The following is a 27574-nucleotide window of genomic DNA, read 5'->3' on the forward strand; positions in this document are numbered from 1 at the left end:
TAGGTGCCAGTGACCTGAATTTCACAGAATTTGTGCTTTATAGTCTGTGACAGCATGACAAGGCTTGTGCCTCGTGAGCCTCCCACATGTCTACTAGTCATGGAAGTGGCCTTCTAGTAAGAGGAAGCAAAGTTTTAGTTTGGGAACTAGGTTAAGGCAATTTGTTTTCTTAATATACCAGGAACATAACACTGTTAAGAAGTAACTGTTCAAAAAAAAAAAAAGATACATAAGGCTGCCGAAATTGCAGATAGGAGTCTACAACATATAAGTCGTCGTCAGTATTGTATCTGCGTAATTACAATTACACAAGGAAATTAATTATAGCTATATGTACACATGTATAGAAATGCCAGTGTGGTTTTTTTCCATATATGCTATCAGAAATCCTTTTATAAGGTTGACATCTCAAGCTAGTAACTAGATTGTACTCCAATGATAGCTTCTTTGGGGGAGAAAAATTCAAATAAATTCATACAAAACGTCACACATATGTACATGTATGTAAATCTGTAGTAATCCCTAGTGTCCATACCCAAATACTGGTAATAATATGTATATCATTAATGAGTTGTTCAGGAGCAGAGACTTTTTTTCTAATAAATTATGCATTGATAAAAACTTAAAAGTTCATAAATAGGTTTTCTACTGCTAGCATTGTAATTATATTTAAAACAAATACCTTTCAGGTACTCTTAGCAACTATTTTCTCCCTCTCTGTATTTATGCAGATATTCTCGTTTGCTCTTTTCTAAATTGCAGTGAACTAATACTCAGTTACAATTTGCATAATCTATGAGTAGTTAAATGGTTAACTCATATTTTTTCTTTTTCCCCACTATTATAGAGCCATTATAAAATTTCCCTACTACAGACTACTCTTTAGTTAATTAGATTAGATTATTCAATATCTTTGAAAATTAGTGCTCATTAATGCAAAAAATTAGTGGTGTTGAAAGAAAGACCTCTGGAAAAACATGTTTTATTAACAGAAGCACATTTTGCTCTAGTGTGTCTTTTTCAGTGTAATATATGCAAGTTCACAATATCCAAACAGTTGCTTACAGTCATACTAATGGAATGCATCTGATCAAAAGGAATCTCAGAACCACAATCCAAGGTTATCGCCCATGATATAGGTGTTCTTTGTGCATTTTTTTGGAAGGAAATAAGTAACTGGGTAGTTCTGTAGTGGTAGGGAAGGTCTGTAATGCAGGTGGTGAAAAGACAGCCAGCACAGTGTGAACAAGGAGGATGATCTTAGCTTTGTCAGGGAAGGGAGTGTGGGATGAGCCCCGCTTGGGAGAGAAAGTGAATAAACCCTGATTTGGAAGACACTTTGCTTTTGTTTTGGGAGCAGCTTTGGAAAAGAAAGGCCCCTACTAATTAAGAAATAGAATGGGAAACACTTAAAGTGACTAAATTATTTTTCCCACTTTTAGTTGCTAAAATTAGTAACACTAGAAGGCAGAGGGGTGTGAGATGAAAATCTTTGAGCCTTCTAGTGTGAACAAATTTTATTTTTGTAACAGTAGCATGGGTAGTGCTGCTGTGTCAAACTTCTTTTACTTGGCTGGCCACACAATATTTTATTAGGCCATCCACAGTATTTTCAGGGATGATCAGATTGGTTCATTCATATTTAATAGTGCATTAGCAGCAGCAGCAATCTGACATTTATTATGCAGGATTTTACTGAAGCTCTTCAAACAGATATTTTGCTGTAGATGTATGCTGTTATCTCTTACAGTCTGCTTCAAGAAAATATGAATATTTCTAGATGGTATACTTTTGTTTTTGTAGGTTTTTTGGACTAGATTTCAGTGTACTCTAAGGAGGATTAAGTTGTTTATAGCACTCAGGAAAGCCTGTTATAGTTTTGTGTACTCAATTACTCAATGGGGAGCTCCTACCTTTGCTTGGTTTCAGCAAGGTATGTAGGAGAACTCCCTGCTTTTAAGTGTAAGGGCACCATTTCATTACATTTCATCAGCTAAGTTGTCTTATTTGAATGGTAACCATCTCTGACACATTTGCTAGGATCAGCTGAATCAGTTACCAGAACAAGTAAAAGGCAAATGTTTTAGTAGTAAATAGTATTTAATGCAGCAACAAGAGTTTCTTGTAAAATACGTAGCATCCTAATTATTGTGGAAGGTAAGAGACAGGAAAGCCTATGGAAGTAAAAACTTTTAAGTGCATGTCATTTATGCTGTATTGTAGATAGTTTTGCCATGACATAGCCTCTGGCTTGAGTGTGGGTTAACTGTGGCAATGTTTTATTCAAAACACGAACGTGTCACAGAATGTACCAGCAGCAAAATCAGGAAGAGCGCTTACCATTCTTTAATTTGCAGCCCTATGATCATTATGAAACTTCATGTACTGATTTAGTGCTCCCCTTTTGACTTTATATAGGCTGTCAGTACCTTCATATGCTTGTCAGTTTGGAAATAAATCTTTGCCATTAATAAACCTACTGTATGTTCACCATGTTCCTGCAGCAGGCTGATTCTCCTTTGGATATGAGGAATGCTTAAGAGAAAAGAAGAAAAAGTAACCGTGTTGATCTACATGGTCCTGCTCAGGGGAAAATGTCTTTCTGACCTTAGGTTAGATAACTAGTGTAATCATATTAGATGCAAACAAGTGACAAACAAGACTCCTCAGATGTTTGAATATTACTGTGGTATCATCAACCCCTCCAAACTTAGGAGTTATTACTGGGGTAACTTGATCACTTAAGGCCTTTTTTGCCTGCCTCAAGTAGCAAATCATCTATTACCTGTAGTAGAAATGGCATGGTAAAAGATGATAAGTTATTCTGTATATGGATACACCAGGGGGATCTGTGAAGGAGGGAGGTGGCACAATCTGTGCTTGTCCCCTGAACATTTTAAAGCTTTCTTAGAAGTGCGTGCTGTTAGAATATACCTGTGTTACAGCCCATGTGGTTAAACAGACCCTGCAGACTTCCTGCCTCTTACATGTACAACACGCATTTCAGTTTTGTAACAGGTCTCTGAAGTCACGTGTGGTCAAATGTCTTACAGTATGCCTAAAGGAGCGATATTAACACACAAACATTATATTTCAAAACAAATAGTGTTTTTCCTATTTGGTTATTCAGAAAGCATTTGGAGTAAAAGATTTTTCAAGTGTGAATTTCTGCATTTATAACAAATACACGTTAATTTTAAAACATACATTGTTGTCATTTCAAGATGAGAAACTCGTTTTTAGCTGTGGAAAAACCTCTCCATCATAAAGCTTGGTTTAAAGTAACAAAAACAGTCTGAAGACTTTCTCTTTAATCCTGAATCGCTTACTACTAAAAGACATGTTCATTTCCAAACGTCAGAGGAAGGACCAGTGTAGTAAATGAAGTTATGTAAAGCTACACAAGAATGGTATTAAAGAAAGTTTTGATAATAGGTTCATCAGTGTTCTTAAAATCTTAAGATTTAAAAAAGTTCATTCTTCCAAAATTCTGTATTCTGTATCATAATATTTGTCCTTTACACTTAAACTCCCTTTCAAATATTAACATTTTTGCAAACATTGACATTGTAACACATTTTTATCTCCCTTCTTTTAAAGCGCTTTGATCACAATTATACAGCAGCTGAAACTATAAATGCAGATGAAAGTTGCTTTAAATGTGATCTTCATTGTGAAATAACATTTAGTTAGAAATTGAAATAAATTTTCCATTTCCTTTTCCTTAGAGTTACAGAATGACTGCTGTGGTTTACTTCTGTGACTTCTTTCGCTGCAGATACCGCTATGTTGAGTGCACCAAGGAAGTGTGTAGTCTTTAGTCGTGCTTAATACTATTTGTTTTTCTTCTACAGAGAGCAGGGGACACAGTCGGTGGAGATACTGAAAGGTAATTACTTGTTATTCTGTAGTTAAATATAAACATAATTATCTATGAATTATACTTACTTGTTTACTTTTAGAAATTTAGTTGCAATATTTGAGGAATAAATTTTCAGGGTTTAGTGAGAAAAGCATTAATATCACTTAGCAAATGTCATAACTTTCATTTGCTAACTGCATCAAATATAAATCACAAAGGTTGAAAAATTACTTCAGATGTAAGTTTATTAAAGATTACTAGGGGAAAAAATTATACTACTACAAAGTAGCAGATGTTTCCCCCCATCCTTTTTTTTTGCTTTTGAAGTTTAATGTTCAGAATCACTGTGAGGATGAAAAGCATAACACATGTCTAGCATGATTTTTTGAAATAACAGGCAGAATTTTTCAAGGAACACCTAAATGCTAATTCAGTCTGTATGAAAGTTACTGTTTGTATTTGTGGCTCATATTTGGTAATTCAGTTGTCCCTTACAATTGAATTTAATCAATTGTAATGAATAAAATAGTGATTTTTGGTTTTGTTTCCGTTGCAGTTTATCTGATGAAGTATGTTCATATTATAGTTGAATCCAATAAGTCATATTAAAAGAATAAGTTTGAAATGAGAGATACTTGGGTATCATAGAATGTCGTAATTAAGCTTAATTGGAATCTGTTCATACGGATAATTATTCTTTTTTACATCTTTCATCCTGTATAAGGCCTAAACCTGTTTAAGAAGTTAAACCATGCACTGAATATAAAATAATTAATTACATTTAGTGCTTTCACCAATCTAAAGGATTTGCAATTGATGAAGATTTTCTTCCATGGTATAAATACCACTACATTACAGTTGAAAGTCTGAGGTACAACAATATCAGTCATTGATCACCAGACACAAGTCACCTTGTGCTAGATTTTTCAGGATTGTCAACATTTTTACCTCTTTATATGTGTATTAAACATTGTAGTTCATTTCAAAGGCAGTTGTAATGGTAAGAATTTACTGGTGTTTTCCCAGTTGTAGGGTGCTGTGCATGTTTAAAATGGCATTCAACTGAATTGAGTAGCAGTGTTATCACAGATGAAAGGGAGGTAAAGATGGAGTTCAAAAGACTTTTTCTAGGGTAAAATTCTACTTCATCTTATAAAAGACAATCTCGTCTCTCCATTGCCACCATTGTAGTAGTCCATTACCTCATCATCCATTACCTCAGCTAAATGTAGATTCTTATTTTTACAATAAATTAAGTATAGTCCCACTGAGTACTTTGTTCCATTTCAGAGCCAAAGCAGCATCCATCTTGTATAAGGCAGGGGCTGCGTGTGGGGAAGAAGTGTGTCATTCTCAGTCTCTTTTTAAGCTACAATTGGATTTCGCCTTTTGCCCTTACCTCTTCTATTGGAGTTTTCAGAACTTACTGTTTTCTGTAAATCTTACGTATTTACTGTTTTCACTCCCAACTCTTTCACACCAGGTGCTATTGTCCTGTTCTTCCCTCACACTTGTTTCTCCTTTTTTTTTTGTCACTCCCCTTTCTAATCCTCCTTCATTCCCGTATGGCTGCTCCCTCCCTCTGGTCCGTCCTACCTGACTTTCTCAAACAGAAGAAATCACAGACCCCTCCCCAAAAAATGTCATTCTTCTCACCCCTTTTTGTCTTCCTTCTCCACACACATATTTTCTTGCAGTTGCAAGAAAGAGTTGCAAAGGAATTTTGCTCTCCCTAGAGGAAAGCATGCCTAATTATTCTGAGTGGATTGCACATGCTCAGTTTGGCAGGGACATCACCATCCAGATGGAATATCCTGGGTGGACAGGACACGAGTCTCTACTGGGCGTCTGCCAAGACATATTTTCCAGGGACATATGACTTGATGAAATTTTGGCAAACTTTCATAGCAGAAGGCTGTTCTTTTATATTCTTTTATAGAACGACTCTTCCTTTCCTAATCCTTCTCCCGCATATTTTAAATATTGGGTCCAAAATATGACCATATTAGATGTTTTCAATATGTTGATAAATATTTTAAAAGAGGCAGAATTATATCTTCATGCTCCTAAGAACCTTCTCTTAAGTGGTTTAAACAGCTTAAACCAAAATAAAAATATTTCAGATATTTATCTCATATAGTTAGGTTTTGGGGAGCAGGAGACAAACTGTGTGGATAGATTCACATATTTGGATGAAATAGCATTATCTTCATTAACTGTACAGTTGCCTATTGAATTTCCAGGATATGATTGCATCCTTTAAAAAAAAAACAAACAAAAGAAAACAAACTAAACAAAAAAACCCAAACTAAACAAACCAAAAACCAGAAGTTTCTTGCACATACTAAAATGTACCGCGTGCTGCAGGGTATATATGCCGAGAACACTAGCAGCTATGTGAGAAACACGAGCCTACAGAATGTTCCTATGAATATCTAGCTTTTCAAACTCTTCAAATGAGTAGAATGTAAAGCAAGTCTAGCAGCTTGCTTTTAGCCTGGAGCAGAATAAAAGCTAGGTATTTCTGCACTACAGCTCTGGTTTCTTCCAAACTCTTTTGGTACATCTACATCTCATATTTGCCACAGCGCTAGGCACAGGGCTAGACTTTCACCACATGTGCAGAGCACCCACACCCCTCATTATACGTTACTGTCCATTCACACGTCAGACTCTGCCCCTGTCTCACCAATGCAGAAAATCTGAGCTCTGCTTTTAAGCAGTCTTGTGGCTAGAAAAGTAGGGCAGCCACAGGCAAGTTGTGACTCTTTACTTCTGAGCAGGTGTCATGATTTAGGAAATTACACTCTGCCATTGGAGGTGGAATCGCTAAATGTGTGCGTGTTCTGAGGTTTCAGGAAGGCAAGCTAAATTAAATGCTTCCTGAAGAAGCAGCTGATTTGTTTTCCTTTTTACTGGAAGCAATTTACCCTGATTGTTATTGTTTGACAAATAAGAAAGGGGTAATGGGCATCTAACATGTCCCTCCTGCAGCGTTTTTGCAAACAAATATCTGACTATATGCGTCGCAGGGTTCACTGTGTTCTTTGATCTTCATGTTACTTTATGAGAAATTTGTTCTAGTAATAGAAAACCTTGACACGTGTGGATGCTAGAGGTGTGTGCGTAATGTAACCATGACGTCCTTACAGGATGGGTTTGGGTCTGAAGATCTTGCTCTGCTTAGCTAACCACACAGGCCTGCAAGGGAAGGAGGAGGCAGAAAAGAATTGTATCATTCATGCATTGCACAACTGTTACTTGAATAAACAGTTTTTATGACTATTTGCACTTAGGTTTCCATGTGAAAATGCTGCTCGGGTTCTTTTTTCACAACAGGTTTTGTCTTTGTAAATATTAATGCCTAAAAATTGTTTTAATCACGTCCACAGTGGCATGCTTTGGAAATTATTTTTTTTTAGTTGTGGTTAATGCTGGAGAGGTAAGAGAGATAAATATTTTGAAAATAACTTTTAGTCTTGACACTGTTTTGTCAACTTTGCACATGCACATACACCTGTACTGCAGAGATTGCAGAACAGTACAGATGCATCTGAGCTAGCTGGCTGATCCTTGAAGTATCAAGCAATAGCCTGTAGCATCGTTCTGAGCCTGTAGCTGAGCCAGCATGGAACTGAGAAGGGATTTCAAATCTCACTACAAAATACTCAATAATTAATTTGCAGTGAGAATTTACTTGTGGTGACAGAAATATGCTACATAAGCTATGGAGGTTCTAATAACCAAAATATAAATCATTAATCCAGGCAAGGTGGTTATAAATGCACTCCTGTGACCAGATAGATAAATCCAAATTGCTACATATGTGTTCCTGTGAACCAGCCATAAGGAAATTTCACATTGTACCTACAATACTTTTCTGCACAAATATATCTTCTAATATGCTGATTTTTTTTTCTCTCAAGTTAATTATGGCGGCCTTGACCCTGAGCTGCAATCAGACTGCACTTGAAGTAATTCAGAATGTGAGACATGAAGGCTAAAGAGAGCTTTGCATGCCCCTTGCATCTAGAAATTTACATCTCCTAGGTATTTGCCAAGTAAAAAAGAGCAGGACGATAGGTGCTGTTTTCTAGTTGTTCATAGCTGCTGTGGATCAATAGAGCTCTTACTCAGGCTCTCTGTGTTTCGAATCGCCATATGCTTCTAAGTATCCAGGTGGCAGCAGGGACTAGCAGTATATTTTCAAATGCAGACTTTGCTATTGTCTGTGATGTTTAACCAACAGCTTTGAAGCTCTCTCTTGATCATCTGTGCTGTATACTTGAGCTCCTACGTTTATGTAACCTTATGAAACAGGAGCCATGCTACAGAGGACTAGCTAGAAAAGCTCTCAAATAGTCTGTTTATGGACAGTGCATCAACATGGACATTCCACACAGGCCCCCAGTCAGAATGCTCAGAGCATGGACTACCGTGACAGAACGTGAAATACACTACCCAGTCGTTTATATCCAGTTATCTCTGTTCCAGGAGTAAATTCTGGCAAATAGTCTTCTTTTTTTTACCTACTGGAAACCTTTATAGATTAAAAAATTATTGCAAATTGGAATAGTCAAAAGGTAAGTTTGAATTGCTCTGTTTGGTCAAATAAATAAATACAAATCAAATCAATTATTAGTGTCTAAAATTATTATTTAATCAATGGTAAATACATATTAGCAGTTTGTTACAACTAGAATCATTTTATATTACTTCTAGTTTAGAATCCTATCCATTACTGCCAGAGTAGGAGCTTTAAAAAAAGTCAACAATATAGATTGTAACTATTACAGATTCTAAAGATGAGGTGAAAGGTATGTAACACTCAAAGTAATCATACTTGTTTCTAGACTGTAGTCATTCGTTAGGATTTATTATCTGTATTCTGTCACATGTGGAGAAGCCAAAATGATAGTAATCTAGTAAGTTACATGAGTTTGTTCTGATACAGTTACAACTTTCATTTAGTGATGGATCTAATGACCACGAAGGTAACAGAAAGAGAACTGGGATGTTATAATTAAGAGTACAGATAATGTGTAAGAGCCATTTTATTTGATCTTCTTTCTTGAGCATTGCTTATGTCATGAAGGGATGCTTAATTTGTATGCAGCTAGTTTAAATCAGTCCTTGTTTTCAGTAGATATTCTGTAAATTTTACAAGCTAAAACACTATTCCTTACTAGAGTTTATGGGACAATTAAAGATGTATTGTTATCTTTCTATGGCAGAAAATGAAAACATGTTCCTCAAAAGGAAAAGAGGAATGAGTGTCAACATGGAGGTGGTATTCACAGTTGTACTTGCTTAGTGATACTTGTTTCGTGAAGAAATAGCAAGTCACTTCTGTTAACTGTAAGAGGAATGGTATGAGCAGAGAGTGCAGGATACTCAGAATTCTGGTGATGCTTTTAGATGGATATAACTGCTCTGACAGCAAAAATGCAGAGATGTATGCAGCTACACTGTTGATTTCACATATTCAGTATTTGGTAGGTGACAATTCTCAGCATTCATTAGAAATCTTTTACCAGGTATGCCTTTACATTCTGATTCTTACAGCTTTTATCAAATACATTAAACTGGAATACAGTACTTCTGCTATCCCCCATACTTCTAGGTTTTTCCATTCTAAATTGTTTTCTAGAAATTCATTATTGCTGCTTTCTAATCATCCAACACTGTTCCTCATTTGAAATCCGGATTACAAATCTTATCAATAGACTTGCACTTCATTTGCACATCCTTTAAGATGTGAGTTTGAAGTTACTTGAGTCCTTTAAATTCTCAGTGTTTTCCTTCCATCTCGGGTAAAAGTCATTTCCATGTTTTTTTAGCTCGTTCTTGTTAACCTTTCTACTTTAGCTCTATGTTCAGCATCATAATTCTGATTGAATACAGAGTCAGTATGCATCTAGTGCTGAGATCAGAGACAGATTGTATTTAACTTTGATCTGTGCTTGCTTCTTAGTACCTGTATTTCTCTAATTCTTCTTCCCTTTTTATATATGTTTCAGTTTGCTTACAACATATAATTTAGTTAAAGTTCTGAAGAGTAGATAAGGAGGGAGGCAACCCTTTTATCCATAGAAATTCCAATACATGACACACAGCTAGGCAGAGCATATCAAAACTCAGAATAGACATTGCTAAAGTCCTTTGTATTTCTGTCAAATAGGAATACCCCAGAAATCCATCTGAGGAAAATTGTATGATAGAATAAGTATTTTAGAATGAGTTTTATTACAAAAGTAAATTTCATTTAAGGTTTTGCAGTTATTTGCTGAGTAGCTTGCCTTTTTTTATGTCATGTTATGCAATGAATTTTTCTAGATTCTGCAGTTTGTTTCAAAAACAGTATTATACATGAACAAGAAATCAAGTGTTTAGTAGAATATCAACTGTTTTAATTGATTTGAGAAATATCAGTCCAGGCCATTATAACCATATCACTGCACATGCCTTTCCTGCCCGCCCCCCCCCCCCCCCCCCCCCCCCCTTCATTCATTTCCCTTTCACTTCTGTAACAACTTTTTTCCTAAAAAGAAAGGTGAGGAATAACTCAACCAAATATGATACAGAGTATTTCAACCAGAATAGATGACATATTGGGGTTCCTCTATGTCTAAATAATTGGTTCTGTCACTTTCACACAGATAATTTACTTGTTTAAGGAGAAGAAAAGATCAGTATTTCTTCTTCTGTGATCTGTAGATCTGAATATTTGAGGAATAATTAGATTCAGGGAGGAGTATTTAATAGATATAAAATCTTTAAAACAAAACAAAAACCTCCTGCAGACTGTTGAAAACTGTTCTCAAATAAAAAATATTAAGCTCATTGTACATTAGAAGACCCATTCCTGACCTTTCATAGGATGGCAACTTTTGAAGAGCTTTCCAGACTGCTTCTATAACTTTACAACATTTTTGCTGGTAAGAGTCTGTGATTACTGTAAGGAAATGCGTTAGTGTGTTTGCATGGAAGCAAATAAAACTTGACTAAGAACTTTTTAGATAAAAACACAGATGTATTATTCATATTGTATATTGGCTGAGAGAAAGAAAGGAAGCATTGAAGCTGACACGTTCCAGATGGGCCAAAGCCATGATTAAAGAAACAGACCAGAAATCGGGGGGGATGCCCAGCAGGACTGAAGTGCATTTATGGCATTCTCATGGGCGGACAGAAATACAGCATTCATGACAAAATCTGCCTTGCAGCGGCTTGGGTGTCTGTCCATTCCTTTACCAAATGTTTTAAGCTGAACTTTTTTTGGTTTTCAGTTGTTTCTTTCAACCCTTGTAATCTACAGACAGCTCAGAACTTTTAAGTCTTGCCTATTAACTTTTATTTTAATTTTAATATTATGCATCCCATCTTTTCACTGCAGTCTGGAAATTTCCTTTGACTCAGGACTGATAGATGCTTTTAACTGACAACACAGTAGTTGTTTCTACTGGTAAATTTGATTTCTTGTAACAATGGCAATCATCAAATGAGAAAATGCCACTTTCTGTCTTTCTGACTTAAGACAGATATTATGACTATGACCAACAGAATTTGGGAATATGTTAAAAATGGCCACAATCCTTTTATTCTTTTTTAATTTTTCCCCTCAATTCCTTTCCAATTCTTACACTCCTTTTCTATTTATACAACATATGCACAAACATTCACATTTTTAAGTTTTTCCCATTTCTCCTTTTTCTTACTTTTGAAAACATGAGGGGAACTTATGTGTCTAAGAATTTCTGTGCAAGATCAAAGTTGACCCTGATTTCAGTGTCCTGTTTCTATCAATGGCCAATACTGTTTGTAATTCCCTGCTTTGTTCTCTAGCCTTTAGTGAACTCCAGGAGAAAGCTCAGATACACCATAGACAGTATTTTTGCATTTTAAAGTCTGTGTAAATTTTTGGTATCCATGGCATCCTGTAGCAAAATGTTATGGAAACCTTTGCTGCAGGATGCTGTGAATACAGAAAAAATTTATTGTGTGTGTTAATGAATGAAGGTTCAAACCAAAAGAAGCTAACTGCTAGTTCCTCTAGTACAGGGATACTGATGTTAAAAAGCCTAATGACTAAACTGTGGCAGCAGTTGGAGCCTACATCGAAGTTAGTTTGGGGAAGTTTACTTGGTGTTCTTTTTGTTGCTTGGAGTTTCTGTTCTGTACATCAGGATTGTTTCTGGGCACACGAAAATCGTCACCACACTTCCTTCCCCTAGCAAATGGAACTGTTGCATTCCTTGTTTGCCAGCCAAGAAGATACTGTTAGGATATCAGTACCACAAAAATATTACTGGTTTTCTGATGATCTAAATTTTCTAGTTAACTGCTAAATAGCTGTGGTCTTTATGAATTTCCTGTTTTTAAGTGCTTCCAGAATATGAAAGAGGAGGTGGTGGGGAAAGAACAGAACAGAAGAACATATTAGGCTTTCCCTGTACCTGGCAAACATATCTGACAGTCATGTCAAATTTGGCCTGATAGTTACATACTTATTAATGTCTGGGTGTTTATACACATCCTTAAATACTGCTAACGTTAAGATACCCAAAAAGTAACTCAAAGGAAGTCATATACTAATCAATTTGGTTTATCCTTGATTTGATTCTGTGATGTCATGGGAAGGAACCAACTTTACAAAATACGGAACATGTATGAGTCTTTCTTAAAGGTCAGAACATCAGTTCAAACACATATCTGTAAGCTGTTATGTTTTAAAATGCAAATTAGATTATTTCTTTGTATTTCTACCTTTTTCCTGTTTAAAAATCCTTATTCTTTCCCATTTTAGTCTGGACACTAGGAATCCACTATACCTGTGTTAAACGTTGTTGCCGCTGAAAGAACTGCACAAATAAGAGTCAGCCCTGCAACAAAGAACCAATGATTTATATGTCCGAAGACTCTAGTCCCTAGGAGGGAGGAATTGTGTTGGTTGCTTTTGAATCTTAGCTGATCAGGGTTGAGTATTTTTAGGCCAGTAATTGCATCAGAACCAGATATTCTCAGGTGATTTATGTGTGTTCTTAAGACAAAATGTTAAGAATGGTTTTGTGTTTCTTAATAACATTAGCACTGTTCATTGAAAACAGTGGTTAAATTTCCAAAGGGCCTCTTGTTTTAAGTGCTGTGTTTTAAATAACTGATACGTGATTACATCTGTAAGCATCCATTTTGAAATGCATAGAGTGTGTGTGCATATGTGCTACTTATTCAGATTTTTTGTTCTGTAGTTATTTAACATCTTTCTTCCTTTCTGTCCTAGATATGCAAGTTCTGCCATTGACCGCCAAGGAAGCACATCCATGAGGAAGGTGATGATTTACGAATGTACTTTAAAAAACAAATCCCCAACAGTTCAGTTCATTCTCATATTTTTAAAAGATACTTAAGATGTCATAAACCTTGAAATTTGTCTAGATTATGAGACATCTGAACAAAAAATGCTAGGAATAATTTCTGTATTCAGAAAATTGGCTACTGCAACCACAGCAGGTCAGTGTGTATGCAGTACTTTTAGTTAAGTTTAGTAGGAACCTTAGTATGTGTTCTAAGGTATATGCTAGTTTTGGGAGGAGAATCACAGAAAATGTCTAGGTCGGAAGGGACCTCTGGAGAGAAGACTGCCCTGAAGGTAAAGAAAATTTTTAAAACTCTTAAAATATTTCAAGAGTATGAATACTATGATAGGGAGATATGGGATTAAGATTTTCAAAGATTTTTGTGGTACCAGTTTTGAAGGTCTTCAATGGAAAATATCTAGACATCATTTTATTATTTAGTATTTTGCAAATATTTCATACAAAGGACAAACAACAGACCCTGCATTTATGGAATGCCTATTTCTTCATTCTGACTTAGCACTTTTTTCACTAAGTAGGTGCTAAATAACTTTGCAAAGTTGCCAGATGTCATTCTGCCTCCCAAATATTTACCAAATGAGGCTAAAGAGCAGTGACAATAGCAGATGTATGACTCAGTTTTCCACAGTTTGTGAAAACCTGCAGTTGTGTTTATTGACATGCTGCCTCTATCTGCCCATCCCTACCTTGTCTGCTGCCTCCACTGGAAAACACTTGGACCTCTGGCTGTTCCTATGACTTGTGTACTTTGCTAGTGAATGCACCCATAGCTGTGTTTGGAACTTACTAATTGTTTTCATTAAAAACTCCTAAGGTTCAAAATAGCAGAGATACACGCAACCAGGTTTGCATTAATAGGCTTGGTTCCCTTCATCCTGACAGGTCACCGAACCTCTAGTCTCCAGGGCATTTTTTAAACACAGCATAACTTTTCATTTGGTGATTCTGTGACAGCACTCCTACCACTACACTGTGATTACGTTGAAGTCTCATTAATTTAGCTTCATGTAGCACAGATTCAATTCTATCTTTTTTTTTTTTTCATGGTGTGCTTCTTGTTGGGTTGGGGTGGGAGGGCACGCATTTTTTTTGACATTCTGCTTTGTGTTGTGGTTTTGAGATGAGAACGTAAATGCTGACAACCACAGTGTGTTCTCATATCATCTGTCTGTTTCCCATAGCAACTCTGAGTCATTTTGAAGTTGCAAGTTCTGACTGTTTTCTTACAGCGTTTACCACAAAGTTAATTATATGGTAGTTCCTTTATCTCTCAGAATATAAAGCTTGATTTTGTAAGTTAGCAGTGCTAATTAAGTACCGATTCCCAAGGTATTGCAAACCTTTCACTTTCTCTAGTTTTCTTGCTTTGAATACATTGTATGTCTGCACAAACAAAACATAGTAAGACTAATTAACTCATGTTTTTAGAAGAGCTAATATTTTCAGCTCTCCTTGATTTGGTGTGCTTGTATTTTCACTATTTTAAAAACTTTTACATTGAATGATTCCTACCAGTTTCCGGTGAGTATCCTAACGCGTATATCCTCCAATTGTTCCATTTTTCTTGCAATTCTTTAATCACATATGAAAACTGTAATTTAATTATAGGGTTTTATTTCATCACTATATTTTTTAGCCTAAATGGTGAACGAATTGGGTGAACTCTTTTTCAGAAACAGATACCTGCTCTGTCCTAATACATTTTTATGCAGAAAGAGAAACATTGAACAGTTTCAGTCACAGTCACTGCAGAACTCCAGTTGGCACAGTATTGACTGACCAGTACTGCTGCTGTGGCTTACAGTACATTGATAAAAACCCCAATGTTGCTATGGGTCTTTAATACTTTCTCACAAACTTTTGTTTTTTCATTTTCTGACTTTTTTACTATGTTTCCTAGAGCACAGGAACAAGCATTAATCTTTGTCTTCTCTAGTGTTCGAAACAAAGAGATAAATTTTCAGCTATCAAGTAAATGGAGAATATGTACTGTCGCACGGTGATACAATGCACATACACTCACGGAGCTTGTCACCTGTCAGAATTACAATGTTTTTGTGAAGCATCCATGTACTGTGACTGACTGGGAAAACAGCCTGAGATAAACAGAACACAGAAAGCTGGTGTTCTCTGAGCCAGCTCTCACAGGAGTCAAGAATTACTGATTTCTGCAAGTCACTAGAAAGTGTCCGTGCTGTTCAACGCTGTAAACTGGCTAAATTGCAGAAGGGTTACAAATAGGCCTGCACACGTACTAAACAACTCTCTCCTCCTCCACTTTTATTTAAAATAAAACTTTGCCTCTCCAATAGCTGGAAACTTGTTTTCAGTTGTTGCTTTTCTATAGTGCTTAAGCTGTAATCCTTCATTATCCTAAATGTTAATTTAAACAATTTTTTATTTTAATTATAATCCTCAGTTATTTTACATATTAATACTGTGACATTTAGCCACTTACTTAATATGTTGTACTACAGTTGTTAATAAGGACTTTCGTAGCACGTGTTTGCTTTTTGACCCCAGGAGCGGCGGTAAGGCAGGGTAAGCAGTCAGATGATCTCTGGGAGAAGGTAAATCTGGAGTCATACCACTAGCTAAGGTAGCACAGAGATATCCCCAGCAGGGACTTCTAGGCCCTCTACTGAGCTGAGTGTTCTCTGTTGCAAAGGAAAAATCAAGAAAATTAAAAAGATGGCCCTTTCTACACTACCCCTTGCCTGGGTCTGCTGGTTTGTCACGCTGCGCATGTCTGCTGGCTTTTCTGCTGGTAATGGCAGCATCTGTTACCAATCAGGCAGCTACTTCGTCGTGTTGACCTGTAATTTTTCCCCTAGCATTTACATGTTTGAGGGAAATCCTTACAATCTTTTGAGTAGTATCCCTGTTTTTAAAAGGTTTAAACAATGAGATGCTTTTAGGTTTTTCTTAAGATTCTGTAACAATTTTATAATGCAGCCGCAAAAGTTAGAATTTGTTTTTTCCTCCTCAGAGTCATCCTGTCAAACTACCAACCTAACAACTTAATTGTTTCCTATGGTTGGAAACAATTAAAGAACATGACTTCAATGTGTCATTGAACACATGATTTTACACAGTAATTATATCAAGTTTGTGGTGGATATTTCTTTTTGAATGAGTATTTGTATAACTCTCTCGCATATACTTACAACTTCAAGTATCTTTCATTTTCTTAGGTCATTCATGTGAGTTTATATCCTTAGTTTTCAAACTACTGCATAACCATTCATGCAAAGAATCCTTAATGATTTGATTGCAATTGTAATTAGTAAATGAAAAAAAGGGATTTTAATCTGCAGATTTAGCACTGTGTTATTTTCTTTATGATGTTTATTATAGTAGTAAGAGAAAAATGACAAAAATTAGATCCTATGATAAGTGATCCTATGATAACTAACCCTAAGATAACCATGGAGACAGTAGTGAATGCCAGCTGTTTCATGTTACTGCTATTACCTGCATTGGTTTTTCATATTTTTTTTTTTCCTTACAGTCATTCCATTACGCTTCCCTCAGGGTAAAAAGCAGAAAATGGTCAAAAGGTAACTTATTTGAGTTAACATTTTGAAACTGGAAAATGAGACTACTTCTCTGATAATAAGTGGTCTGGATCAAATGCCAAAGTTCAACTTAATCCAAATATTTCTAAATTTGATAGTAAACACCAAAGTAAAATACCAAATTAAGATACCAGATAAATGTGTTATAATGTAGACTATTGCTAGACTCGATGGTAAAATTTCCTCTGACTTCGGCAGAAGAAAGGTAGTATCTGTACATTTTGCCATTTCCTTCTGCACTGTTCCTTTATTCATGGCCTATTGGAGACTGTTAAAACAATAAACATATGAAAAATAGTTACAGCATAATAAATTAGTATGAAAGTACATGGCCAGTGAGCTCTTTTTATTCTATTTGTGGTCTTAGTCTCCTTTCTATGAAAATTCTCCTTTTCTTGTACTATACATTTTTAATACTTCTAAACCTGGCCAGGACACAGCACAGTATGTTATTCTAAAATGAGCAAAATGTTAAGAACTTGGTTGTGGAATGTTGCAGAATAAAGGATGGTATTTGGATGTTATCTGAATTTCTTCACTGTTTCACAGCTCTAGGACAAATATAATTCTTGTAGCAATATAAACCTGATTTTTCACAGAAAAAATGTCTATATTTTAAGGAAATTTCCCACAGAGTTGTCTTCAGGAAAAATGATACCATAATTAAGAAAAAACCTGTTCTTATTGACATTTACAAGGCACACTAAAATTTTAAGCCTTTTGATTAGGATATATTGAAATAACACCAACAAAAAAACCTTTTCCTGGTGCTGTGCCTTTAAACAGGATGCAGTAAAGTTAAAATGTTGTTCAGTTAAGTTTAGGATAGAAGAAATATAAGCATGTGCATTTTTATGGAAGTGGATGATCTTTCTTTTTTATTGACTATAAATATTGACTATAAAAATTGAGGTTAAAAGTTCCCAGAATTTGACAGGCTTTCTATTGCTAAAAGTAGTAACAGAAGACTATGGAAGAAGGAGTGTTTACATCTGTACACAGATTATGTCATACTCCGAGTTTCAGACTGAGGACTAAATGAATATGTTTTTACTTTGGAATGATGATGCCCATCTCAATCAGATAAAAATGCAGCCCTAAGAGGAATGAACCCTCTCGAGATTAAATAAACCATTACATAAAACAGGCCTTTTTTATTTTGTATTCATGCTGAAACCAAAATTGCAGAGCACTGTGGAACTGGGAAATCGTTCATTCAATCTCCTCTCCATGGAACTGGAGAGGATTTGGCTTGAAGGATTTTTAATTGAATCATCATTAAAAATTAGTAGTGTGTTTCTATTGAGAAGAATAGTTCTGTCACTCTTTCATTCAGTGAGATGTCTCACACTATTGTCACGATCTCAGGGAGCTCTCTAACGAGTGGGAGCCGAAGACGGATCTCCTGCAAAGACTTGGGGCACGGAGATTGTGAAGGCTGGCTATGGAAGAAAAAGGATGCCAAAGGGTATTTCACACAGAAATGGAAAAAGTACTGGTTTATTCTGAAGGATTCATCCTTGTACTGGTATACAAACCAGAATGTAAGTAAACCCTGTGTTTGGAGCAAGCCAAAATTAAACCTTAAGCTTTATAATTCTTTTGAATAAAGTCTTTTTTTACTAGGTGGTAGGATATGTTAGTGAACTGCCACTTTAATTGCCAGGTCTGGGTCACTCTAGCTGGAAATATTTCAAATGTAATTATTTTTTAAAGTCTCCAAAGTGCATGTCCAGCCTCAATGAAATAGCAGATGTTCATGGCACTCTTAAAGAAATGAATATGTCAGTAGTTAATACTTCTCCACAGATAGTATTTATTTGGACTAACACAGTGTTCACACTCAGCTCTCCTTAGTTTCAGTTGTGTGGGGAGATGCATACAGTGTAACCATTCATGTTAGCGAAGCATTATGTGAAGCAGATGGGAAAATCTGAATTTGGAGATCTCTGCAACTCAAAGTTATTCTTATATAGATGATCCTCTTGCTTTTTGCTGAATGAGTCTGGAGTTTGCAGTTTCTCATGTGTAAATCGCTGTTCTTGGCGAAATTTTATTGAAAACCACTAGGCCTACGCTTGTGCAATCTGCATATATGTAGGAAAAAATAATGGAGGGGAGAAGCCAAAAATCGTTAGGCTGCCATTCTTCCATTTGTATGCATTGAGCCTCAGCGCCTGATCTAAACTGCCTGCGTACAGCCTGTTTTGATTACTGAAATTTTAGTCCATAGTTTCCATTTTCTTCAAGAGGACAATTTTACTAGCATAATTATCATCAGTTTTAGTATTTTCTTGTCAGCCCAAAACAGTATTGTTTCAGACTGTGGATGATAAAGACCTTCAGGTTTTGTGTTGTATGTTTTGTTTGTCTGACATCGTTACATGCAAGGTGGTAGTCGTTATGTGTCCCACTGATTTTCAGTCTGTTGTTTACAGCCAAGCCATAATTCATAGTACACTTGCTAATACTTTTCAAAAATCTGACTGGTGTTAATATGTCTTTTCCTGGTAAATTACTTCAAAAGGAGCAAAAAGTGACAAAAGGTACTTTCTAGTTACTACTTTTCCATTTAATCACTGGTGAGTTTGCCGTAGGAACCTCCTCAGAGCCAGATCGTCTGCACAATCGTGACTTTAAAAGGAGGCATCACAAAACAGTTTTAAAATGTAGACTATATGATGAAGAAACTGAGAATTCTCCTCTGTAGCTGTTAATATCTTTAATGCTTTTTTAGGTGCTGTATTTGGTGCTGAAAGGTTTTCTGTAATCTTCAGCAAAGGGGAATTAGGATGACTGCAGCTCTTTTAAGAAACTGTCAGTTTACTTCCTTCATAGAAGTTACTGACATTGTATGATGAAGTAAATACATTTTTAAGTAAAAACATATGGGGAAAATATGTTCAGTATTTCAATTGATCGGATGGTTGTTCTTAGTATAAGACCCAAATGGCTACTGTGCATTTCTCTCTTCTCTAACTCTATGTTCTTCTTCACCATGACTTTTTCTTCTCTTTTGATAGGATGAAAAAGCAGAAGGCTTCATTAGTTTACCTGAGTTCAGGATAGATAGAGCAATTGAATGCAGGCGAAAACAGTAAGTAATGTGTCAATTATGTTTATAAATTAAAGGATTGCTCTTGGAAGTATACTGTACATAGTAGTGAAAATTTGCAAAGTCCAGAGAAGGACACAGAAAACCTTGAAATCTGTAAATACATGACAGATCCACTTAAGATTTAGTGTTTCTCTTTATTATAAAAGATACAACTTAATGTAAATTCCATCAACTGTCTTACAAAGAATTGGATAACTCTTTGGTCAGCTTTCCAGATAGCCCAGTTACAACAGTTAAACAAGTAATGCAAAAAAAACAATGAACACGTTAGCCAAGAGATAAAACTTTCTTTGGCTCAGAACAGTCATCTTGATAAGAATAAAGTGTGCAAGAAACAACTCCCATAGGAAATACTATGAAAAATATCATAGCAAGGGATGGTGAATATAATCTCCATTTTCTCTATTATGGAGGAAGCTTACATACCCAATATTGTGTTATTTTCAACTGCTAAAATATTTAGCTTCCATATGCAAAATGAACGTTGCATTATTGCTTATGTGCATATTGCTACTACAGCATTATGCTCCCAGTGAAAAGCACTGGCTAAGCTTTGCCACATTGAAGGCACGTTTAATAACAGACACTCATTGGAAACGGTTTGCAAGCAGGGTTGGGATTGGAATGCAGGTTTAAGAGAAAGAACAATTCACATGCTTTGAGACTAGCACTTTGCCGGTACCTCCTGAATTATTTGCATGTGTCTTCTGTATGCTGCATCTGGATTTTTAAAACTTGCTGCCATGAGGAGCTACATAGAACAGTATTAACGATACTCTCTTACTAAAGCTTTCCTACTTATAACTAAGCACGCTGAATTTTTGTTGTGCTTTTCCAATGACTAAATGCAGTTTTGGTCTCAGGAATACAAGTCCTACAACTATGAACACGTGTACATTAAAATTACTGAAGATATGAATTACAATAGAGCCTGCTCATCAGAAAATCAAACCTCTTCAATTGCGTGTTCTTGTCTGGAGGTATTATTACTGTCTGTCTCAGAAATAGAATACAGTGTAATTTATATTTCTATTACTCCTTTCAGCTGAGGGTATCACTATGGAAATTAAACATTAACTGAGTGCTATCAATCCCTCTGAGGAACGAGTAGATATTAATAATGATATTGAACAAAAATACAGGAAAAATAATACCCTTTTGCTAGACTATAAAACACTTAACAAATTCCAGTGAGTTAACCAAGATCAAACAGAAGGTCATTGTGCACAGCTAGAAATAGCTTCCAGAGTTTTCCTCTAAGCATTAGAACACATTTCCTCAAACACTTCTTAGAGAACAGTTTCTGTAGGGTATATGCACAGGAAAAAGTCCAATTAACTAAAACTTCACACAATACTGAAAACTGAGTCCCTTCAGGCTCTGAGTCCTTTCAAAAAGAGGTAGGTCCAGGGTAAAAGTAGAGAAAGTAAATCCAGCGTTACGCTCGCTCACGTTTCAGTGTATCCAGCCTGTGATAACGGAGGGCCCCGCTTGTGCTGCAGCCAGCTCTAACCCACAGCCTCTGTGAGCACGCTTCTAAACACCCACCCATCCTCTTCTAGGCTGTCTTACCAAGGACAGGACTGAGCATGATTGCCATTGCCTGATTCCACTGGAAAGCTATGGCTCTGGGAGCCTAGGGACAACTTTCTCTGGTTTGCTGCTTCTGCATTCCTTTTACAAATAAAAATAAGGTGAAGGTGACCCATTTTGACCCAGCATATTCTGGAAAAGTTCTAACTCATTCTTCATCTTTCTGTCTGCTAGAGGAAAACATTTCAGTTAAGATTTTCTTGCTTCCTCTTCAGGGGGCTAGGCAAAGACAGATTTTACTGTTCTTGCTTCTTTCCACTTTAGGATATCTTTTTCATTTAATAGGAGGTTTTTAGTAGGTGCTGGAATGTAACCTAAAATTAATTGCAACTTGAAACGTGAAAGTATAAATCTGGTTGTGTTCTAACTCACTTCTATATGATTGAGTCCATTTCAACATTAATGCAAAAGCTAGTAAAGCAGTTACCTTGACAGTTAGTAAGGACAGGGGAAAGAAACCTAGTTCTTTCCTTTTTTTTTTTTTTTTTCCTCCCTGGTAGGTTCATTTGTTTTTAAGTTAAAATTGCCTGAAAAGTGTGCTTAGTATTTTAGTGCATAAAGAAGTCCAGCTAAAATCACAGTGTTAGTTTTCCTTCAGCTCTCTCAAAAGCAAAACTAAGAACATTTTGTTACTCAGCTTGGATTTCTCCTCAAATTTCTGTTATTTTCAGAGCCATCAATGTGAAACGCTCAAACCTTATTGCACAAAAGAATTTGAAGTCTTACTAAGAGATTTGTCTTTTCCACTGTTCTGTCAGATGGAGAATGCTGCTTTATCGAATGATTGTTACTGATGTCCACATATTGAATGAAACACCCTTAAGAAAGCTTTCACAAGAATATATATTAGTTGAATGCATTATTCTGTATGGTTTGATGATTTGCCTCACTAATGCAGTTAATGAAGGTACTCTGATGATTATACAAATCATGGCATTATCTCAGACTGGTTTCACTCTCCAGGCTATATTTGGATGTAGAATGACCTTGCCCCTGCGAGAGGAGGTTTCTTGTGTTGACACTGAAAAACTTTCCACTGCTTTTAGGAAACACTGTCATCTTCATGATTAAAAATGATAACACTGTATTAGAAATCTTAGTTATTTAAGTTTGTGTGATGTGGCATGATGTGAATATCATGTTATTTTCAAAGATACTGATAATTATAATGCCCCATGATGAAGCTGATCCACAAGACTAAAGATTAATGGAACTACATATATAATTAATCACTATTAACTAGTGCTTTGCCTGAACTTCCAAAAATCTCCACATAGTGAAAATTTTCATTGCATAATTAATGCAAATTTAGGTCTTAAATTTATGAGAGCATACGCCATACTATTGGAAACCGTGCAGCCAGAATTCTACATAAAGTGTCATTGATATAGTATAGGTAGACATGAAATGATATCTTAAAAGTTGCTACAGTTTCAGTAGTTTTTATTACTTCTTCTGAAATGGACTTGAAGGTCTTATTAGACAGAAAACCAAACTTGAGCCACTGGCGGGCCCCCACAGGAAAGAAGGCTAACAGCTTCCTGGCTGTGCTAACTGGAGTGCAGCCACTAGACGAAGGAAGTGGTTATTCCCTTTTACTTGGTCCTCATTACAGCACGTCTAGATTACTGCACCCAGTTATGGGCCCTCCAAAACAAGCCACAGGTAAAAATATAGGTATCGTTCTTCTGCGTTATTCATATGTCTTTATACATCTAGAATTATTTCCCTAGAGACTTTTCTACAGTTCTTAATGCTAGTGTATCTAAATGCTTCTCTAATAATAATCGTTGTGACACTTCTGGGAAATGAAGATGGATTTATTGTCACGTTTTGCAGCCTAGAAACAGAACTGAAAAAAAAGTCTCCACAGAATTTGGATCTCTATTTCATAACAATAAAGAGCTATTTTCTTCAGAGTATGTAAATATATAACAGTACAATACATTATTGCAGTTGTAAGTGCTCACCATTTCAGTAAATTATCAGAGTATCAGGCAAAACGATATTAAGGAACATTCGTGTAGTCACCAATTATTAAGTCTGTTTGCTGTGACCTAGCACGTGAGAACTCCATTGCATAAGCAGGAAGACCTGCAGCATTTAACTGATCTACCCTTGAAAAAATTCTTTGCATTTTATGACACATTGACAAATTCCAGAACAACTAAGAAGGAGTCCTACAGAAAGTAGCCTTATCTGTTGCATAATCCTGATTCACCTCTCTAGCAAGTCCACTCTGTAACCTAATTGAGATCTGGTTCCTGTGAGAATGTAATATTCAAATACATAATCATATATTTATCCATTAGAAGAGCACAGTGGAACTTAATTTAAGTTCTGTTTATCACGCTAACTCTGACATATTCTAACTTTTAATGGGTTGACTTTGAAACCCCAATATTGGCGTGTTAATACTTTTACGTATGTAAATTTCCTGTCTAGGAAAATAATCCTATTTACAAGCAGAAACTCTATCATATGATGTTCTAACAGGATTAATCAAGAGGATTAGAATCTTTAGATCCACCACATAATCCTCTCCAATTCAAGCTGATACTTAAATCTCAGAACTGGGAGACGGTTGGGCAAACGGAACACTAGAAGGTGGAGATGTTGCACAGAGTTCAGACCAACTGAAAACAGGGTGCTGACGTTGCAGCAAAAAATACATCCGTGAAACAGCATCTCATGCTTAAATAGTATAACAATGCAGGAGTGTTTGTTTAGTAATGACTTTCTATTTTGAGCATTAAAAATTAAGTTCTGTAAGGAGGTACCGTATTTGTTAATTAACAAAGTGTAATGTACCGCTCTAGTATATGTGTGTGTGCATAGACACATACAAAACTATTTGACATTTCTTATTCACAGACAGATACAATCTGTTTTGCTAGAGCAGTTGGAGTCGCTGGTCATCAGCTGGCATAAGGGGAGTAAAAAGTTTCGCATTAAGAAGCGGGAGACTAAGAATGATAAGAATAGTTGACACTAAAATCATATTATACTAATCGGATAAAAGAAATAATAAATTTTATCAGAGTATACTTAAAACTATATTTACATAATAATCAAAATCTCTTGCATTAAAATCTTAACTCTCAATCCGGATAATTAACCAGCGCGTGCCATCTAGTGGGCACCAGCGAAGCCTCCTCCTCTTCGGGATCTCCCGTGTACTCACTCTTCCCATTTGCAAAACACAAGCAGCCAGGGAGAGGAGGATCTGCAGCTGGAATGATCAACGTCCAGATGCAAAACCAATACGTAAATACCTCTCAAGTCTCCTTTTATGGAATTAAGATGCTTTATGATGACCCTCTGTGCAAAGGTAAACTTACCCTTAATATACTTCTAATCTCACGGAAAAGGAAAGGGCACATAAATGCAACTCTGATGTTAGGAAAGTCTGTTACTGCACGCATTTGTGTTAATAATATATGTAAGAAAATCAGTGTGCCCAAGTGAAACTTCTTCAGCTTTCATTTTTGTCTCTGAAAACTGCAATAAATCATAGTAATTAATAAAACACTCATTTGCATTTAAACTATTAATAGCAGAAAGGTTGCATCACAGGTTTTTTATAATGCCATGTGTAATGATTCCTAATCTAATTCTTACATCTGGTAATTACCATATAAATGTCAGTATTTTAACGTAAATGCTATGAATGATAGTGTGGGGTTTTTTTAACATTTGCCAACTAATCAAAATAATAGTCTTTAATGACCTGAGTTTGTGGTTTCCTTGACAGCAATACTCCTTTTAATTATATTCACACACAAAAAATTGTGAAAAATATGATTATTGTTCTTAGCAGTTTTCAAATAACTGCTCAGCTGAGGGAGAGCTTAGGGATTATACCATATAAAAGCATTAATAAAAAGCATTTTTATGTGAACTATAATCATCCATGCTGTCAGATTTTGAGCTTGGTTATTATCTCATGCATGTAGTCTGAACAGACTACAATGCCATGTAGTGATGTCTGTACGTAGCCAGCCTAAAGTGAGACTCAGACCTTGTCTCATGAAATCAGTAATACAGGAGTGAACCACACTGGCCAAGTGGCTGGGGAAGGAACTGACATCTGAGGAAGGAGAAGGAATATCAGCAACGCCCAGAGCAATGTCACTCTTACAGCTACCTTTTGTCATGCTCCTCCTATTCAGTACCTCAGCTCCGTGCAGCCAAGAATATAGTATCCCATTCTACTAATATTGTACTAGTTACACAAGTAAAACAGTACAGACTTCTAAAATTAAGTTAAACCTCTTGTGATATGCTTTTGGAACTATTCCAGTGATTTCTAATTTTACCTGCACTTTTCAAAGAACTTCACTCTCTACATTAACCTTTGCATAAATTCAAAATCACCAAAGGGGAAAAAACCCCCAACTATGACTTCGTGAATCAAAAGCTGTGAGAACAGACTGTGCCATAAATAAAATAGTGAGATACATAGAACTGACCGTGAACTATAATGTAACAAAAAATATAAGGTTTAAGACTAAATATTGGCAACTCTGCTATTTGCTAGGTGGCAGATGAAGAAGCATTAACTATTAATTAATTCAGGGTGATTGCAGAAAAAAATATAGCAATGATTAGTAGATTAAGAACAAAAGTACCTGGGATATGGCTGCTTTTAGAGTAACTTGACAAAGCAATTCCTGGAATTAGAAGTGACTACTTAGAGTTAAGGAACTTTATTATTATCTACTTCCAAACAAAGCAAACCTGCCACTTATATTCCCTAGATCATTCCATATCCTCCTATTAAGCTCAAATCGAATGAAAATTATAATTACGGCTTTAAAAATATTGTATAAAATTTAGGAAACATTCATTTATTTAAGCTTGTTCTAGAGATCTTAGTCTCATGACTAAGGAAAGAGAATCTGAGAGTGGTGTATTTTTAATGCCATCTCCGGGTGAATGCAGTTACTAGCTGGTTATTAATTTTCCTTCTCTTCCTCATTTATAAATAAAATATAAATAAGTAAAATTTTGGATGAATTCATGTATATCTTCAGAATCAAAATTACAATAAAGATTGTAATTGTGCGACAGTTACAATGTGTAAATTGGCAGTCCTCTATATTTCTTTAAGTAGGAAGCAAACCACAGACGTCTAAATATATGAGAAGAGATAGTAGGATCAAACTTCTATTCCTTTAGAATAGTCGATCTTTGGAATACAACTAATACGTATTTAAATATACTCAATAAGGTTTTCAAATTTACCCGAGAAGTTTGTAGATGTGTCACAGCAGTGGTTATTGAAAGGCTTTACATTTCTAAGTCGTTCAAGGGCTTTTGAAATTTTTACAAAGTACCAGTGAGACTCCAAATGTAGATGTAACCAGATCAGTAGGAACCCGTCCATAAGTTTATCCAGCAAGATTTAGGCTGAAGATTCAAAATGCCTATGAAACCTGTAACATGCTGAAGAATTGTACAGCAGGTCAATCTTATTTGTAGACAAACTGAAAGAAAAGGTATCTTCTATTTTTGTGCTTATTTTATAGTGCCTTCAAAGCATGCCACCCCAAAATAAAGAGCTTCTACTTTGCAACAGACTGTCTTGAAGAAATGAATAGGTAAGTTATGGATTTTTTTCATGGTACTGCAATAACTGAAAATAATATTTCATCTCACATAGACATATACTCTTGGAGCATGATGTAATGCTGATTGACAGTGTTCTCCGTTGTTCAGTTATGTAACGTGGCTGAGATTTGTTTGGTCCAAAACTCATGTGAAGATCTTCTGCTATTTTTAACTACGCATGGTTTCTCCCTTCATTTTAGCTACTTAGCTAGCTATGATTTGTTGAAGTGCCACTGATCATATCTTTCTATTATACCATAAAATGTTCCGACTCAAGGAAAACCAGGAAGCCTTGACATACATTCAATAAACTGCTCTTACAATATTCATTGATTTTTCTACACTGGGGAGCCAACGAAGCTGTCTTTATGACAGTTTTACAGCCTTCGTGGAGAGTAACAGTTGGAAAGGTGCCAGGATGTATTTTCATATC

At 35.8% G+C, this 27574-nt stretch overlaps 1 protein-coding gene across 1 annotated transcript in view; it reads left to right on the top strand.

Annotated features, from left to right (window-relative positions):
- Positions 1-27574, top strand: part of LOC137669632 (connector enhancer of kinase suppressor of ras 2-like) — a 196367-nt gene that overhangs the window by 156036 nt on the left and 12757 nt on the right. Inside the window, exons 15-20 of the mRNA XM_068411826.1 lie at positions 3855-3889; positions 13143-13191; positions 16751-16799; positions 18186-18361; positions 19841-19914; positions 27060-27131. Of these exons, the coding sequence (XP_068267927.1) occupies positions 3855-3889; positions 13143-13191; positions 16751-16799; positions 18186-18361; positions 19841-19914; positions 27060-27131 (455 nt within the window). The remainder of the gene's footprint in view (positions 1-3854; positions 3890-13142; positions 13192-16750; positions 16800-18185; positions 18362-19840; positions 19915-27059; positions 27132-27574) is intronic.

The sequence above is a fragment of the Nyctibius grandis genome, chromosome 13, assembly GCF_013368605.1.
Source record: "Nyctibius grandis isolate bNycGra1 chromosome 13, bNycGra1.pri, whole genome shotgun sequence".
NCBI classification, from domain to species: domain Eukaryota; kingdom Metazoa; phylum Chordata; class Aves; order Nyctibiiformes; family Nyctibiidae; genus Nyctibius; species Nyctibius grandis.